The 18397-nt window shown below is 52.5% G+C and overlaps 2 protein-coding genes across 2 annotated transcripts; both read left to right on the top strand.

Moving 5' to 3' along the window:
- Positions 1–5510: 5510 nt before the first annotated feature.
- HOXD10 (homeobox D10) lies at positions 5511–8114 on the top strand (the record flags this gene model as incomplete). The annotated part of the gene is made up of 2 exons (XM_080798778.1): positions 5511–6465; positions 7837–8114. The coding sequence occupies 2 exons, from the start codon at positions 5511–5513 to the stop codon at positions 8112–8114; spliced, it is 1233 nt and encodes a 410-aa protein (XP_080654904.1).
- Positions 8115–11549: 3435 nt separating this feature from the next.
- HOXD9 (homeobox D9) lies at positions 11550–13795 on the top strand (the record flags this gene model as incomplete). The annotated part of the gene is given in 3 exon segments (XM_080798776.1): positions 11550–11651; positions 11653–12493; positions 12840–13795. Coding segments are annotated over 3 exon segments (1185 nt in total). The 3' UTR covers positions 13082–13795.
- Positions 13796–18397: the final 4602 nt, after the last annotated feature.

Raw genomic sequence — 18397 nt, 5'->3', positions numbered from 1 at the left:
TGGAATTCTGGGCGTCCGTTAAAATGTCAGTGCCCTAGTAGTATGATCGTTGCAGGAGCTTAAAACTGCTTTATTTCTTTCTCTCTCCATCTATCTTTTTTTTTTTTTTTTTAAACTGCGTCTAAATGTAGCAAGCTTGTGTGTCCAGTACCGTAGGTAAGCCGAATCAAGAGATAGCATTTCCCGTTTGCATGGCCTTGGGGAGCCACACGGGGGCGCGCTCACGTTCCAGAAGCCGCGTTTGGCGGAGAGGCCGCGGTACCGTATCTTTCCCAATGCTGATTCTGATAGGCAATCTCAGCCGGTTAGAAACACGGGGCCACAAAGGTATTTGTTTGATGTTTGTTTGTTCTAAGCAGCGACGAGGTGTGGGAAGTTGTACAAAGACAGAGAAAAAGGAGCTACCCGTATTCCTGAGACAGACAATCACCTAATCGTTGTCTCCTTCAAGATAACACTGTTGCAAAGAATACCTTGGTATAACCTGGTGGTGTCAAGGAGGGATTTTTTTTAAAAGACCGATACGTACATCTTGAAATAGGTCATGCCACTGAGAGCTAATTAAATTAGAGAAATTAATTGTCTTGTTGGTTTGAGTATAGAGAACAACATGAGGATTGTACCAACTCCTCCCCAAAACAGCGTCCGCCTGAAAACGCTCTCCGACCGCCTGGGATGATTAAAAGGCTTTTGTTTAAGACTGATCCGGGCGCCGGCAACTTAGCTGAGTGTGGTCTCAGAGAAAATGAGATGCGTCGGAACTGAGGGGGTCTTTCTGGGCAAGGGAGTGCCCCCCACCCCGGCCATGCCTGGCACCGGGGCTGCCCGTAGCGAGAAGCACAGGCAGAACTGTGAGCTGGGGGCGCCTGGGCTGGGCTGGGCTGATGCGGCTGCAGGAAGCAGCAGGCTGTCCCGGGAAACGTTTTTACTACGAGGCAAGGCGGCATAGAATGGGGATTGCATTTGAAGCAAACGAGATTTGCGTTTGATAGAACCCTGGACACTCTTTTCAGCTGCCCGCTGGCCTTGAGAACGGAGTTTGATTTTGGCACCAGCTCTCGGAAGCAGTCTTCTTGCTGCATGCCCTCCTGCCCCCCAACCTCCTTTTGCAAAGCCCCTGACTTTGGGGAGGGCCTGTGTCGCCATCCTCTGTCCAAAAGCGAGGGCTCCAGGACAGGCATGGGCTGTTCTGGGGGATAGTGCCTGTCCCTTCTTTCCTGAAGTTCATTGTGAAGCCCCCGAAATGCCCAGAATTAGTGCTGGCCTCCTCGGCTCTGCTGCCTCTGTCTCCTTTCTCCAAACCCTGAACCAAAGGCCCCGGGTCCACCCCTGGGAGCTGGCATCAGCTTCAGTGGAGGCTGGGGCGCCATGAGCCCCCCAGTGAGGCACCAACCAGAGGCATAGGTGTTCCCCATGGGCACCCCCGGCTCCCGCCTGTCTGACCGCGGGTCCTGCTAAGCTACTGTGAAGCGACATTTCTCCGAGCGGAACCTGGGTCTCAGTCCAGGTGGGGAGAGAATCCTCCTCCCCAAATGTCGTTATATTCCTCTTCAGGCGGCTCCAGCAAGGGTGCATGTGGGCTTTCGAAGCCCCTTGGCCTTGGCTGGCAGCCTTCCTCAGACAACGGGCGTTCAGCCGTCTGCAGTTCCCTTCCTACCCGCAGCGCCCAAGATGGGCCTGAGAAAGGACAGAGGACTGGACCAGGACTTCCGGGGGTTGCGGAGGACCCGACCCCTCCTGATGGTTCAGAGCCTGTGGGGCTCATGGAGTACAGCCATGTATTTTGAATCACTGAGATCTCAGATCCTGAGGTGGAAGGAAAGTGCGCCAAGTAGGAGTCTTTTGTGTCTGGGATGGAAAGAGGCTCCCGGCCGCCTGCCCTTTTGCAGAGTCTCCACAGACCCTTCATTGAGTTGGTGGTGGCTTCCACAGCCTGCCCATTTGCCCCCTCGATTTCTTTTCAGATTGGCTGGAAGGTGCTCAGTGCAACCCGGAGGGGCTCCCTGGGGAAGCAGCCTTTAAAATTTGTCCCCATCCAATCTGCCCCCAAGGAATGGCAATGGCACAGCCCTGAGGCCACTCAGGGCCCAAATTCAGGGCTAACCTAGGAGTCCCCAAGTCTTCTCACACCCAGGGTCACTGTTCTTCCTGGTGACAGAAAAGCGCAGATGCAAGCCACTTCTGGATTACAAATGCTAATTTCTTGCTAAAGCGACCCTATTAATTTTTTTCTCTGGAAAGAGCTGTGCCAGGGAGAAGGATGTCTTGGTACAAATATGGATATTCATCTCCTTTATAGTGCAATATTGATTTATTATTAATGGTAACTGCTCCAACTGATCTAAAGATGATCGAAAACAGCAGCTATGCAGCTACATTAACTACTCCTAAGCAAAATACAGGCTGGCCTTAAAAGCCACTGCCCTTTCATTCCATTTGCTTCAACTTAGCCTTAGAGTCTTAACCGAACTTGCCATCCTCTCCGGTCCAGATCACTCCCTTGTATTATTTCTATTTTGCTCTATTTTCATTATAAAATTCCTCTGAAATATTGGCGTCCCTGGCCTCAAGGAATTGGTCTAAAGACAGATACTTGAGAAGGAATAAAAGAGAATTTTGTGATAATAGATTCAAAATCAGCGCCAAGACACGTATTTTCTGTGAATGGAGAAGAACCATGTAAAGCCAGATGTAATGTGGGGGTGACTTAGAGCCCAAAGGCCCCGGGAGTTGAAACAGAAAGGCCCCCAAATCCGGAAGGCAGATCCTGCTTGTGTTGGCTCACCATAGACCTACCCGCTCGGCGAGGAATTGTTGGATTTTAGCCTGAATGTTTTCTTCATGTATAAATAAAGATTATGAAAGGGCATTTGATGGGCATAAAATTCCCGATTAGATTGAACAGTCTTGCCTCACGAGTGGGATAGGGAGAATTGGAGAACCGAGTTCCAGGCAGCGACCCTGGCTGAGAGGCAAAGGGACGAGAGTCACCGAGCGCCAGGCTGGCGTCAGGGCGCCTGCCGAGAGCGAGCGCAGCGGGCACTTTGTCCAGCCCTGGGCACGCTTAGCTGAGGCCGGGATCATGATCTCCACCTTCTGATAAAACAAATTTTGGGGTGCCGGTCTGTGGCTGTTAGCTTTGAACTGGAGCAGCAACAGACTAGAGTCAAAAGTTGGATTTTTTTTTCCCCTGCCTTCCTCTCCACCCATCCCACCCCACCCCACCCCCATCCTCAAGCTTAAAAACAGCCACCCCTAAGGAAAGGTAATGTTTAAACCTCGGGCTTCGCCGGCCGGCGGCATCCCGCAGCCTGAGGAGTTAGAGGCGCCAGGCTTTTAACCTGACAATGATGTTGTATTTGAACAGCTGCGTAAAGGTTTAAAAGGTCTGTCTCATTGCCACCGCGAAGTTTTTTAAAAGGGGTTATTGTTTGGGCGAGGGCACTTCGAGGGAACAGGCAAAGTGGTCCCAAGGCCGAAAATAATGTCCAGCGCCTGTTTCCACCAGGCCGGGGGAGATTCTTTTTGGGGAGGAGGACAGAGGGTTTTTGGAAAAGGGTTTTGTGAAGAAGTGAGCAGGCTCCTAGTCCCCCCACCCCGGAATGCTGAGGCGCTTTAATGAGCATCAGGCTCCAAAGAAATGTTCAGCTGAGGCGGAAACCCAATTTGCCCACAAGTTCAGTCTCTGGGCCTGAAACCCAAGGCCAGCCCATGACAGGGCGAGTGTGGGGAGAAGAAAACACAGACGCCTTTCCGGACAGAGAACTGTTTCACAATCAGGGTTTCTGGGGCCCATTTCCTCTCTCCGATGCAGGGAAGGGGATCTGGGAAGCCTGAGGACGGCTCCTGTGCCCTGGCCTGGCCCCTCAACCAGGGCAAGCCTTTGGAAATCAAGGTTAAAGCTCCCCGCTGCTGCCCGGAGGCCGGGGCTTCCGAAGGGCGGCTCACCCGCCTGCAACCAGAGAACAAGAAAGGAAGTTGTTGGAGAAGTTTCTCGTAAAACTCTGAGTTTCCATGGTGGTGATGGTGGTTATTCTTTAATGAGCTCGACCACAACCCCAGACCAAATCCTCTTTACAGAACTTTCCATCACCAAAGGAAACAGAGGACTAAGGTTCTCCCACCTCCTTTTTTTTTCCCTCCCTCCCCTTTCCCAAGCAAAACGGTGTCAAATAATTTTAGGAATTGTCCAAAACTATAAAACTCAACTTCTGACAAAAGTATAGCTTTTAATATTTGACGATTTGTGTTAAAACAAAAATTGACCTTCTTGGTTAGTAGCGAAGGGGAAAAATCAATAGTATAATTTTCAATAATTCATAAAGCGAACGCCATTATGCTAAATCTTAACTATTAATCTTATCCTTTACAAAGTCTCGATTGATTTGTTAATAAAATATCTTCCCGTGTGTGGCAACAGCGAGTATAACTCTTTAAAAACCTTCAGAAGCAAGAAAATTACCAAGTAGCCCAAGAATGTAGATGAGAATTTTATTGATCGCCCTGATTCTTCTTAATATGTATTAATAAATTCCACAACCTTTTGTACCTTGCACTTGTCAGAAACCAATGCTTTTACAAAATCCATAAAAGGAAAACGTATTTTTCTTTGCAGAAGAACCAAATGACACCTTTGCATCTTTCTCTCTCCTATTCGGCCCAGCCAGTTTTCTCAAACTTCTGGAGTCTGAGGGCGAGAGTTTTCCCCTTTCCTTGAAAAAAAATTCTTTTCTTTCTCCCTTCCTTCCTTCCTTCCTTCCTTCCTTCCTCTTTGCTCATTATTATCAGGGTGTGTAGGGAGGGAAACCTCGGTTTAGTTCTCCCGCAGGGAACCGGAGGGACGCTTTCGAGGATAGCCAACTGCTGGCGAGGGATTGTCTCCGGGCTGAATGCTCCCAGCGGCCGGGCCGCAGAGGTCGGGGTGTGGTTCCTTCGAGAGAGCCGAAGGCTTGGGCAGCCCGCCCGGGCGCGGAGGGGCCTGGATCCCGCATCTCCCTCGGGCTGGAGGAGGGAATGGACAGCGCCAGGGCTTGCCAGTCCTCGGGGCTCCGGGCCGGCCAGCTTGGCCTCTTAGCCCTGGCCGCCCTTCTTGCCTCCGCTCCCCACGATAACTTGATCGCGTCTTTGCGTGAGACATCTTTCTTGTGGCTCCCGGGGGTGGGATGTCTCTGAGCCCGGGGAATCCGACTCACCTTCCCACGCTGCCCGGGAGAAAATTAACCAGCCGGGCCCCCACCCCCCGCCCGTGCCCCGGCTTTCGGGCGCGTTCTGCCTGGGTGTGTGCGGGGGCATGCTTCTGTGTGCAGGCGCACGGCACTCTGGCTTCCCTCCCCGCTCGTTCTCCCGGACGCCCCTCCGGCTGAGGTTTTCCTTCCGCTAGCGGGGCCCAGAGGCCGGAGCGGGGGACGCGAGTGGGGCCGGCCGGCTGAGCGAGCCCCGGGGAGGCTGGCGGGCGACGGAGAGCGCTGGACCGGTTGTCTCCAGCGCGCACTATCGCGGGCGCGTAGTAGATGTCGCTGTTGTCCGTGCTTACGCGGCCGGCCGGCCGGGCTCTGGAGCACGTGACCTGCGAGGAGGCTGCGGCTCAAGGCCATTTTCAAATCTCATTGGCTTGGTTGTCATGTGGTCGGCAGAGGCATCCACAATTACACGGGGAATGTTTTCCTAGAGATGTCAGCCTACAAAGGACACAATCTCTCTTCTTCAAATTCCTCCCCAAAATGTCCTTTCCCAACAGCTCTCCTGCTGCTAATACTTTTTTAGTAGATTCCTTGATCAGTGCCTGCAGGAGTGACAGTTTTTATTCGAGCAGCGCCAGCATGTACATGCCACCACCTAGCGCAGACATGGGGACCTATGGAATGCAAACCTGTGGACTGCTCCCGTCTCTGGCCAAAAGAGAAGTGAACCACCAAAATATGGGTATGAATGTGCATCCTTATATACCTCAAGTAGACAGTTGGACAGACCCGAACAGATCTTGTCGAATAGAGCAACCTGTTACACAGCAAGTCCCCACTTGCTCCTTCACCACCAACATTAAGGAAGAATCCAATTGCTGCATGTATTCTGATAAGCGCAACAAACTCATTTCTGCTGAGGTCCCTTCGTACCAGAGGCTGGTCCCTGAGTCCTGTCCCGTTGAGAACCCCGAAGTTCCTGTCCCTGGATATTTTAGACTGAGTCAGACCTACGCCACCGGGAAAACCCAAGAGTACAATAACAGCCCCGAAGGCAGCTCCACAGTCATGCTCCAGCTCAACCCTCGCGGCGCGGCCAAGCCGCAGCTCTCGGCCGCCCAGCTGCAGATGGAAAAGAAGATGAACGAGCCTGTGAGCGGTCAAGAGCCCACCAAAGTCTCCCAGGTGGAGAGCCCCGAGGCCAAGGGCGGCCTTCCGGAAGAAAGGAGCTGCCTGGCTGAGGTCTCCGTGTCCAGTCCCGAAGTACAGGAGAAAGAAAGCAAAGGTCGGTATGAGCAAGTTGCCACCCCAGCGGGGCGTGCAGCCCGGGAACCCGGCGGAGAGGGAGCACCTGGGTGCCCAGCATTGAGCCGGGGCAGCTGAGGCGGGGCCCGACTGGCAGGTGCCGCTCCTCCTGGCTTTTAGAGGGGCAGTCTCAGTCTCGAGATGGTCCCCGCTTCTCCCCGGCTGCCCTGGCCCTCCTGACTAGTCCTGGCCCCACGCTGATGGCGCCTGGGCAGAGGAAGGGCTTGCCGGGTTTATTTTTCCTGAGCTAGACCTGAAACGCAACAAAAGAGGGCAAATGAGACCTGCGGCTCGTAAACACGGCCCAAAAACCTCCTTTCTCCTGCTCAGATTTGCAGTCCCAGCTTTGCCTTTCACCCAATGATGATTTTAAGGCGGTCCAAGGCACTGTGTCCGTGTTCAAGTGTATGCACCCCGCATCCTGCGAGCTTGGGGGCGGCAATGGGAACGAAATGACTGGGCTGGTTGGCGCTGGGAATGGGGAACAGGGCTCCCAGCCTCTGCGGGGTTAGGTAACCTTGGCTTTGTCTGGGGGAAAGTGCCGTAAGCTTTGGAATCCATTTGCAAAGAGGGCAAAGGCTGAAGGGGGGAGAATGGAATCTGCAGGGCCCACCCGGCAGGGCCAGCCTCAGGACTGGGCTGGGTCAAAAAGCCAGGAGTGCTGGCTTTTTGAGAAGGAACCCTGCCCTTAAGCCTCTCCCTCAGTGCCCAGAGGTGGGCCACAGTAAGGAGCCACATTTCTGGGGGTGGGAGGATGCTTTTGTGTGAGAACAAGAAAGCATGAGAATGCAAGAAATTCTGGGGAGTACAACAATGCCCCAGGCAGGTCGGAGAAGGTGTACTTGCTTCCTTGGTTATCTTTTGAAAGAGAAGGGCAACTATCAACCTGGTTGTGGGGCTCCTCGCCTGGGCAGGAAAAATGGGGAAGAAGTGGCAGACTTGGGGATGTAAGGCAGCCGTGGGTTTGGTAGTCTTATTCAGGCTGTGGTTTGCTTCTTCCACTCCAGCCCAATTATAAGCTGCCCAGTTAGAATGTTGTTGGGGAGATCCTGAAACTTTACTATTGTACTGATGTTTTGTGCAAATCAGAAAGTTGAGAGGGAGAAAGAGAGAGAACCCTGACATCGAGGGCAAGAGTACCCGCCCATCGTGTCATTTTGGGCATTTAAACTAATCTGGCATCAATTACAAATCCTTTCCAGGGCCCACCTCATATGAGTAATGTTTAATACCAGCATTTCCCAAAGCGGCCTGACTGCCAGCGGGGTCATGGCCAAGGGTACATTTGAAAAGACTGAGAGAAAAAAAAAATTCTTGATTTTTTTTCTTCTTCTCCCTTTAATTTTGTTAGAGGAAATCAAGTCTGATACTCCAACCAGCAATTGGCTCACTGCAAAGAGTGGCAGAAAGAAGAGGTGCCCTTACACTAAGCACCAAACGCTGGAATTAGAAAAAGAGTTCTTGTTCAATATGTACCTCACCCGCGAGCGCCGCCTAGAGATCAGTAAGAGCGTTAACCTCACCGACAGGCAGGTCAAGATTTGGTTTCAAAACCGCCGAATGAAACTCAAGAAGATGAGCCGAGAGAACCGGATCCGAGAACTGACCGCCAACCTCACCTTCTCTTAGGTCCCAGGCCCGTCGGAGGCCAGGATCGGAGAGGGGGCACCGCGTTCCAGGGCCGAGTGCTGGAGGACTGGGAAGGCGGAAACAAAACCTTCATTGCTCTTTGTTTTTTGTTTTGTTTTGTTTTGTTTCCTGCTAGAATGTGACTTTGGGGTCATTCTGTTCGTGCTGCAAGTGATCTGTAATCCCTATGAGTATATATATATTAAAAAAAACTAGCACGTGTAATTTATTATTTTTTCATCGTAATGCAGGGTAACTATTACTGCGCATTTTCATTTGGGTCTTAACTTATTGGAACTGTACAGCATCCATCAGTTCATTCATCCATCCAGCAATGTGACTTTTTCATGTTTTTCCTAATGCAAAAGGTCTCTGTGTGTGGTTAGTCCATGATCTCATGGCGTTTTTGAATACATTCAGTACTTAAAAGTACTTAAATTACATATATATTTAAAAAAAAGATTAAGAAAACCCACAAGCTTTGGGGGGAGGGGGACTAAAAAAGCACATTACAATGTATCTTTTCGCAAATGAATTTAGCAATTGTCCTTGGTGAGATGGAATATTGACGACTTATGCCTTGTAGCCTTCCCTTGTGGTGCATCTGTGGTTTGGTAGAAGTACAACAGCAACCTGTCCTTTCTGTGCATGTTCTGGTCGCATGTATAATGCAATAAACTCTGGAAACGAGTTCGCTCCCTCTGCTTTCTGAAATGGACCTATGTTACGGTGGAAATGAAAGCCTTTGGTGAGATTATCTTCTGGTTAAATTGCTTGTTTGGGGCAGTTGAGGATGGTGACAGAGAGCAAGAAGGAAGATGGGAGAAGCTGAAGGAGGCCTAGGGTGCTAAAATTTGGCAGTGGTTGGTGGAGGGGAGTGATAATCCAGCCTGGGTGTGCTGTTTTCCTAGCTGGGAAGAAGGGGAGTCTTCTCCCTCCCTCCCCAAGATAGTAACAAAATTGAATTCTAGATGGGTGTATGTTTCCCTCTAACCAGAGCCTAGTAAGACCACCCCGGCTGCTTTTTTCCCTACAGCTCCCTTTTGTGTGTTTTCCTGTCTTTGGTTTTGGTTTTGTTATTTTCTAACACTTTCAGTGGGGTCTTGGTGATTTCTGACTGGCGTGCCATCATCAGGGGCTAGGTTGAAACCAGTCTGGCCCACCTGGAAGCCGCCGGCCTCCCTTACAGGAACAAGGACAAACAGCAGCCAGCACTGCCACGGTTCCAGTTCTGCCCCCTTCCCTGCCCTCTCCCCAACCCTATCCCAAGCGCAAGAAGAGCCAGGCCACAGCGAAGCCGAGGATGGGTGAGTTTTCCCATCCCACTTTGCCCTGGTTTCCTTGTGGAAGGATTTCATGATCAGTCATTAGCTTTCAGTGGCCCACATGAAATTTTCATAAAATTTTCTAAAAAGATTCCTCCTCCCCAGGTAATGCTCCCCCTATTTAACTATAAACTGCTGGGTGGAGCCACTGTATCAGGGAGACAAGAAAATGTACAAAAGGTGACTGAAAGGGACTTTGCAAATGAACATGACTTCACATGAAGTCCAATGTTCCAGCTGCTGACCCAGCTTGGAAAACTCCAGCCAGCCTTCACCGAGAGAGTCCAGACTTATCTAGTCCTGTGTGGGAGAAAGGAGAAGAGGCCTTAGAGGGAAGAGCCGACAGAGAATTCGTTTCCTCATGTTGTGTTGTGGTTTCAAAAGGTCTCCACCGACTTCAAGGAGCTTCACCAAACACATCCTTTTCACTTTTTCTCCCCATGAAACTATTTATTCAGGGGCTCTGAGCCTTACAGTTCCCATCAAGGGGGTCTTTGGGAAATTCAGTATTTATTCAGAGTTTTAAACTTCCTCCTGAAAACCAAGAACCTTCCCCAGTTCCAAGACAGAACCCTTCAGGGGAGCCATTTCTTAGGGGTGGGAGAGAGAAGGCTAGGAATCAATGCCAGGTTGGAAACACAAGAGTAGATTTGCCCAGACCTCCATTGGTTGGGCAGGAGAAGGAGGGCAATTTTAACTTATCCGTTTCCTCCCTGCGATGTGGGAAGCGCCATTAGTTGTTGACAGGGGGCCATGTCTCAGAGGAAAACCCCTGCTACAGGCAAAGGCATCGCCTCTGGAACAAAATCAGAAAGCCATTGGCAAAGGCAATCAATCAGGCCATAAGTAGCCATTTACCCCCTTCCTTTCCGGGGCTCAAGGTGGGCTAGGATCCCTCCAAGGGTGCTCTGGGCAACTTGTAGAGTGAGGAATATATCCTCTGCCGCCCGCTCTCGGGCTGCTTTTGTCTCGGCTCCCAGCCGAGCTTCCGAGGCTTTGTACCATGGATTTGGGAGTGACAATGGGCATTTCCCTCAGATTCAAGGCTGCCCAGCCTTACTTCTGGAAAAAAAAAAAAAAAAAGAAGAAGAAGAAGAAGAAGAAGTAGGAGAATTCGGAAGACAGTGGCGCCACAAGAAGCGGCCCGGGGAGATGCGGTTCCCGCTGGCCTCTCTGAGGCAGGTTGCGGGCGGTGGGCGGGAGCGGGCCTGCGCTAGCATTCGGGTTCTGCCCTATGGCGTGTTCTCTTCCAGGGCCTCTCCAGCAGCCCGGGAGAAAGACAAGGCATCCTGGCCGCCACCGTCCCCGCGGTGCCTACGCTGCCGTCTGCCAGCACTTCCGAGGGCACACAGAAGCCCCAGCGGAGGCCGCCGCAGCACCCAGTCGGCGGGCCGGGCTGCCCCAGCTCACCCCTCGGGCCGTGGCGTGTGCTTAGCCTCACGTCGGGGGTGTGTGTGGCTGCGCGGGCGTGTGTGAGTGTGCTAGGGGGAGGAGGCCCTCCGAGCTGCTCCATCCGTCCGTTTTATTAGGGACACATTAATCTATAATCAAATACACCTCATAAAATTTTTATTGAAAGGCATAATATCATTACAGAGGTCTTCCACCTGTTTTAAACAACACGACAAGCTGTGAGAGAGCGTGTGTGGGTATGTGTAGGGAGGGGTGCGTTTGGGTAGCGAGAAAGGCACAGGGAAAAAACTCCCCTCGGGCGCCAGGGGGCCGCCTCTGAAGGCCAGCCTGCCTCGGGCCGCACGCCGCCCTGCGTGCCCTGGGCCGCTCGGGGCTCTGGCCCAGCGCTCGGTGCGCCCGGGACCCGCGGCCGGGAGCTGAGTCCACGGGCTGGAGAGGCAGCTCCCGGGTCTGAACTGCAGGACCGAGGACGGCAAGAAGAGACGAACAAATAGTCCCCAGCGCCTCCTGCGGCCACGGTCGGGCGTAGTGGTTCCAGCCACCGCCAGGCTGTCCGAGCCAGGCCGGACCGAGCTGGGCGCACGGACCGGGCCCATGGGCTCTAATTGCGGCGCTTATGTTGATGATGATTTTTTTTTTTTTTAAATCACAGCAGCCCCCAGTTTAGCGGACTGATTTACTCCCGGTATTGGTAAATATGATCACGTGGGCCGCGCGACCAATGGTGGAAGCTGCAGCCTGCGAACTAGTCGGCGGCTCCGGCGCCGGCGGGGAGCGGCGCCGCGGCGGGCAGTGTAACCTTGGGTGGGAGCGCACGGCGCCTCAAAATGTCCTCCAGTGGCACCCTCAGCAACTACTACGTGGACTCGCTCATAGGCCATGAGGGCGACGAGGTGTTCGCCGCGCGCTTTGGACCGCCGGGGCCCGGCGCACAGGGCAGGCCCACAGGTGTGGCCGACAGCCCGGCCGCTGCTGCCGCCGAGTTTGCCTCGTGTAGTTTTGCCCCCAAATCGGCCGTGTTCTCCGCCTCGTGGTCCGCGGTGCCCGCCCAGCCCCCGGCGGCGGCGGCGATGAGCGGCCTCTACCACCCGTACGTGCCCCCGCCGCCCCTGGCCGCCGCCGCCTCCGAGCCCGGCCGCTACATGCGCTCCTGGATGGAGCCGCTGCCCGGTTTTCCGGGCGGCGCGGGCGGCGGCGGTGGCGGCGGCGGTGGCGGCGGCGGTAGCGGCGGCGGCGGGGGTGGAGGTGGCCCGGGCCCTGGTCCCAGCCCCGGCCCCAGCGGCCCACCCAACGGGCGGCACTACGGGATTAAGCCTGAAACCGGAGCGGCCCAGACCCCTGTTGCCGCCACCTCCACCTCCTCCTCCACTTCCACGTCTTCCTCTTCCAAAAGGACTGAGTGCTCCGCGGCCCGGGAGTCCCAGGGGAGCGGCGGCCCCGAGTTCTCCTGCAACTCGTTCCTACGGGACAAGGCGGCAGCGGCGGCTGGGGGAACGGCGCCCGGGGCAGGGATCGGGTCCGGGTCCGGGGCAGGAGGCTCGTCGGAGCCCTCGGCTTGCAGGGACCACCCGAGCCCAGGCTGCCCACTGAAGGAGGAGGAGAAGCAGCATCCGCAGCCGCCGCAGCAGCAACTTGACCCAAGTAAGTGCAAAAGAAATTGCCCCCTGATTTATTGCTGAAACCTGTAAGGCTCGAATGTGCAAAACTGATAGTTTTACTAACCTATAAAAACGTCTAGACGCCTACTCTAGCCTAGGCGAGCAACACGCATCCATAAAAAGCTTCCCATAACCACCTACCCTAGGCGCGCGGTTTGTACGGTAAACAGAGCGCGGGCATTAAGGCTTTTTATGATAATTCCCCCCAAGTTGTGAAAAGCGGCCATCCTCGGTGAAATTAATTTAACGACCTCTCTCCCCCACCCTGTCGTCTCTCCTTGCCTCCCCTCCGCCCCTCGATCCCTTTCTCCAAACTCCCCTCTTCATAGATAACCCTGCAGCAAACTGGATCCACGCTCGCTCCACTCGGAAAAAGCGCTGCCCCTACACCAAATACCAGACGCTTGAGCTGGAGAAGGAATTCCTCTTTAACATGTACCTCACCCGGGACCGGCGCTACGAGGTGGCAAGGATTCTGAACCTCACAGAGAGACAGGTCAAAATCTGGTTCCAGAATCGTAGAATGAAAATGAAAAAGATGAGCAAGGAGAAATGCCCCAAAGGAGACTGACCCGACGAGGCGCTGGCGGGACCACTGTGTGCTGCAAAGGCAGTGGGGGTTTTGTTTGTGGGTGCTGATTTCCAGAAACTCTCCAGCGATTTGGACATTTCCTCCCCCTCTCCCTTTTAGGTAGAAGTGACTGTGTGGTTGGTCTCTGTGAGGTATTTGGGGGACTCTGTATTTGCTCGCTTTTGTGTTGGAGAAACGAAGTGGCTTTGGGTTTTGCCTTTTTCCCGCTCCCTCCCTTTCCTGAACCGTTGGTTCCATAGGAAATGCTATATTTTGTGAGTGCACGCTGGATTGAGGAGCCCTCCCCTGTGTAAATGTCCCCTATGTTTCTGAAAAGTGCAGTAGTTTAGTCCCTAGCGCTGCTCAAGCAGGGGCCAAGGGAGCCCCACTTCTGAGAATGAAGGCAGAGCGACAACGGTGGGAGGCCCGCCCAGGTTGCCCACCAGTTAACGAAAGTCCCCTTTCCTCAGGGAGCCGGCGGGCCCTTCACTGAGACCTGAAATGAGACCGAGAGGGGAGCCCAGGGCCTCTGGTGGGTGGGGGGTTTATTCTTAGTGCACTGGAGGGGCCGCTGGCTCCTGGGGAGGGCTCGGCTTGCGTGGGCGGCCACGGGTGTAGGCCCTCCGGGTTCCTGCCTGAGGACCAGTTGTAAATGTTACCGCTTCCTACCAATAAATGCTGACCTGATCAAACGGAGCCCAGACGCTGGCCCTGAACACTGTGTGCCTGCTTTCTCTGTCTCTTTGCAAAATACCACCCCCACAGGACTTCTCTCCCATCCCTGGGAGGGAGACACTGCTAAAAATCTGGGGCCCTTCCACCTAAGGTCTGATGTGCCTCTGAGTCTACCCTTTGTGTGGGCAGAGGGGGGCCCTTGGCTGCTCTGTCCTTCCCCCAGCCTGCTTCCAGCTTCTCAGCCAACTCCGGGCCGTCGGCCCAGTGTCAGCCTCACAGCAGTGCCCAGCGGAGCCCCCCGGGCCCCAGAAGCCCTTTCCCTGGGGCGTTGGCACATCGCACCCCGTCTCCCCCTGCTCAAGGGTACCAAGCCATCCCCTTCCCTCTCTAAACAAGGGAAAGGCCAACTGCATTCTGGAGCAACTCCCCCACCTCCAAAGGCTGGCTGGCTCCTGGAGGACTGAGCCAGTTAGGCTGCGAGCTACCGCCCTGCACACACTCAAGAGCCCCAAAGTGACCTTAGCAGATCAAAATGGTCAAGGCTCTCCTCCGCAGCTACCCCCACCCCATCTCAGTGCCCCCTCCCCCCCCTCAGTTCCAGTGCGAGTTTAGCCCCCAGCTTGACCCTCTGAGGTCCCCGTTCAGGGGCTAAAATGAAGGTCATTGTAAGTGAAGGTTCGGGCCCAGCACAGCTTTTGCAGGCCGGAGAGTGGGTGGCGCCGGGTGGCCTGGGCTTGGTGGAGGAAGGGGGGGTAGCGATGGCAGAGTTTGGGGGGATCCTGATGAAAGAGGGGACTTGAAGGAAAAGCAGAAGGGGGCTGGGAGGGAAAGCCAAGGCCCAGATCCGGCAGAAGGTGCAGCGTACCCCCGCCCCTGCGGCCAACCCGATACCTAGGGCTCTTTGAAAACAGGAAGAGCCAAGGTGTCATAAAGCCATCGAGCCGGCGAGACGTCTGGAGGTAATGAGTTTACGACAGGCTCGGCGCTTCGCTTTGAAACCATCTCATTTTGATGTTGTGTTTGTGGGAGGAAGGGAAAAATGCAGACAAAACTGGGTCTTAAAATCTGGACAATAAAATATAAACAAGACTGTGTTGGACCAAGAAGGCAGGGGCTTGAGAGTTCCCCGTGAGGTGTGAGCACCTAGGAAATAAAAATGGGGGAGGGTAGGAAAGAGGAGATGATATATTTCTGATTTTTAAAACAGTCCGGGTATTAGAATTAGCCTATGGTGGGTGGCTCTTTATAATATTTCACTATGGCGGCAGTCTAGCTCGTTTTCTTTCTTTTTTAATTGGCCTGTTATTTGGGGAGAAGTTAGTGATCTTGAATCATTTACTGGAACCCAGGTTCTCCCAGCCGAATCGTCGCAGGGTTGGCAGGAAAAGATGTATTTAAATGCCCTTTCATAAAAGTACCTGGCCCTCCATTCCAAACTTTGCAGCAAAAGTATTGTTCTAAATTCTCTTTGCTTATAAAAAATGTAATTGTTACAGCTGAATTGGAAGGAGACATTTTTGAAATTGAGAAAAAAGATTAACCTCGAAGGAAATACCTCAGCTGATTAAAGTCTTTGCTTTAACAAAAATTCAAGTGGAATGCTTAGTCAGTTTATCTCACTCTGTGACTTGTGATATAAATTTAAAATCTCATTTATTGTGTATAGAAATGCCAATAAACACAGCCAAACAGGGCCTTTCCAAACAGCCGCTCAGAGATCCAGCAAAAAGCTTTTAATTTGGTATCTAGTTCTGCCTTCCCTTGTCCCCAGATTGCCCAGTGAAATGGGCCTGAAGGATTAAAAATAAGAAGTTAAAATAGCAAATATTCAGGATTTACTGCTGAGCAACAAGCTTTAAAAGAAAATACCAATAAAATGAACTACCATTTCTTCGTTTTCGAAGTGCCTGGCTCCTCTGACCAAAAAAGCCTGCTGTAGTTGATATTTAGAAAGCTGTAATTTTTCTTCAGTCCAGCCGGTCCTGTAATTGTGGGCGATTACAGAATGGGGACCTACTGTGTCTGGCAAAAGAAGGTCTGGAAGTTTTTGAAAAAGACACTATTGGAAGCTCTTGGGAGTACAGATATCTTTGGCGTTCAGGAGCCCCTGCTTGCTGCACTTGACTTGTTGACAATCAAAGGGATGAAGCATTATTAGTGTCAACGATCCAAGCCCCAGTCAAAATAAAGAACAAGATTAGAACTGGTCTGAGTCGGATAAAGTTAAACTCGGTCAACTGGAGGCGGCATTTTGCCACTAGAGAGCGCTGTTGCTCCACTCTGTGATCTCGTAAAGCTGGCGCTGCGACGAGGAAGGTTTTGATTTAAAATATTTACAATCTTATTTTTAATTCTTAATCAGGATAAATTTAACCAAAAAGAAGCAGTGTACACTATTAAATTCTCCAGGCGTGTTTGTTAGGTATAAAATTTGGGATTAGTCAGGATTTCAGAAAATTTGGACTATGGCACAGCTGAAACTATAAAATGTTATGGTTAAGTTAATGCAGTCTATCAAAACAAGCATGTAAAAAGCATAGATCTTTATTTACAAAGTTAATCGCGCTCTTTTCCCATTCAGATTATAAACAGAATGCTTGGGGTGGGGGCGAGGGGGAGCTAAGTGTTTTGTCCCAAGAGGAAATGTTGTGTTGTAATGCTTTCTTAATTAGGCCAGAATGTGTAGAAATGAATTTCGTAGTATTTGTGTTTCTTTCCTGCCCGCCCTCCCCCCCCAAGGAAAAACACGGTTCTGGAAGGTGCTTGTAGTATTGAGATCTGGGCTCGCTCTTCTTTTTCCCATTCTGTTCCAAAACCCATTCATTGATCCAGAGTTTAAATACGCACAAGAGCACACACCAAACACGGAAATTTAAAAAGCCACAATTACAAAGTTGGTTCCAAGGCTTTATTGAGAATAATTCTCTTTTAATTGGGTATTTGCAAGGCTGAAGTACAAATCGTTAACTATCAGAATAGGTTTGTTCGCCTTCGGATTTTAAGGAAGTTTTACCTGGGCATATCCGGCAGAAAACAACAAACCCCATTCCCCTCACCCCACCCCGCACCCTCCACTCCCCACTAATTTAAAAAATAAAGCATGCCTTTATCATCTGGAAATTCATTAACCATCCGTTTACCTTGACCATTTTCAGCCATTCTGTAGAAACAATTGAAAGAGTATTAAACATTATCTTGCTATGCCTTTCCGTCTCGATCTCATTTTCTCCATTTGCAAAATATCATTCAGTCCAGACGGACTGACCTCAGGATCGCAGTCACAGACAGGACCAACCCACAAGGAGTAGGGGGTAGTGGAAATGACTCGCCTGCTGCGCCTTTGGGGGCCGTCTCGGGGTTTTAGATATTTGCATTTGGCGTGAAAGGCCGGCGTAGTGTGGTTTAGCTTTAGCGGGAGCGCCCTCCGTGGGCTCGGGGCATGTTTCCGAGGTCGGTTAAGGCTGGTGTGGGCCTGGTGCCCTCACACCAATAGATTATCCCTAAGGAAAAGGGGCCCGGTCATTTGAAGAGCCCACGAAAAGGGCCGAGTTGGCGAGGGAAAACGCACTCAATATAGACTTATTATACTTATTGGACGTTAATACGGGAGTAGACAGGGAGAAAAAAGGAGGTATGAGGAAGAGAAAACGGCGGTTAACGGCGAGCGTGCTTGTAAAATCAGGAATATTTTGCCGATTCACATTCGACTTGCCCACATGACACGGGACGTTTCTCTTCCTCATCCTTCAAGCTAGGATGACCCTTTTCTTTCCTTTCTTTCGAAAAATTAGTAACTTTTTAAGCTGAATCCAGCGCCCGCTCTCAGCAGTCACTTCACAGGCTTGGCAGATGAACTAGAATCATTAGCAGACCATGGGCGCCGCCTGCAGCTGCCCGGAACCGGAGCGGTCCTAACACCGGCCCCGAGGCTCCAAGTGGGGACTCGCAGGCGTCGGCCCCCCGTGCTTCGCCCGGGGCCACCGCCTGCCCTGGTCCGCTCCGTGCCGGGGCTGAGACCCGGGAGCCGCGCGTCCTGCTCGAGGAAATACCACCCGCCCGAGCGTGAGTTCTCCTTCCCGCCTTGGAACATTTCTGTCCGCTTTTCTATTTACTCCCTCAGCAATGCTAATCTGCCCGCCCCCGCCGCCCCCACATTCCTCAGTTCCCCCTGCGCCTGGTGCTGACGTCTATCAAGGGTGAAATGATGGAAACTATATTCATAGGCATGATTTCCATTAAATATCAATTAACCTGGGAGCCTCAGCCAGGCGTGCAGTGCGTCAAGGGTAAATGTACATCTCATTTCCACAAGGCCTGCCCGCATGGAAAAGAAGGGCGTAGATTCGCTTTGATAATGCCAGGTTTGGGGATCACCTTTGTGGCCTTTAATCCAACCACTCCGGACCCAACCCAAATGTACGCGGTCGGGTCAGTCTACACCACTTGCCCTTGTTCCCCGGTCTGCGCCCGCGTGTCCAGAAGCGCAAAAGCCACGGCCAACCTCTGGGGGTTTGTTCTAGGGGCCAGGGGAGGGAGTCATTTGCTGCCCTGGCCTCCTGGGAGTGGCCTTCCTTCCTCCCCCCTCCCCCAAGTGTAAGGTTCTCTCGCGCCCCCGCCACGCCAGCCGCGAGCCACATTCCC

This window comes from Martes martes (genome assembly GCF_963455335.1).
Source record: "Martes martes genome assembly, chromosome: 3".
In the NCBI taxonomy this organism is placed as follows: domain Eukaryota; kingdom Metazoa; phylum Chordata; class Mammalia; order Carnivora; family Mustelidae; genus Martes; species Martes martes.
Note: the sequence above shows the minus strand (reverse complement) of the source record. Positions and strands in the feature narration are given on the sequence as shown.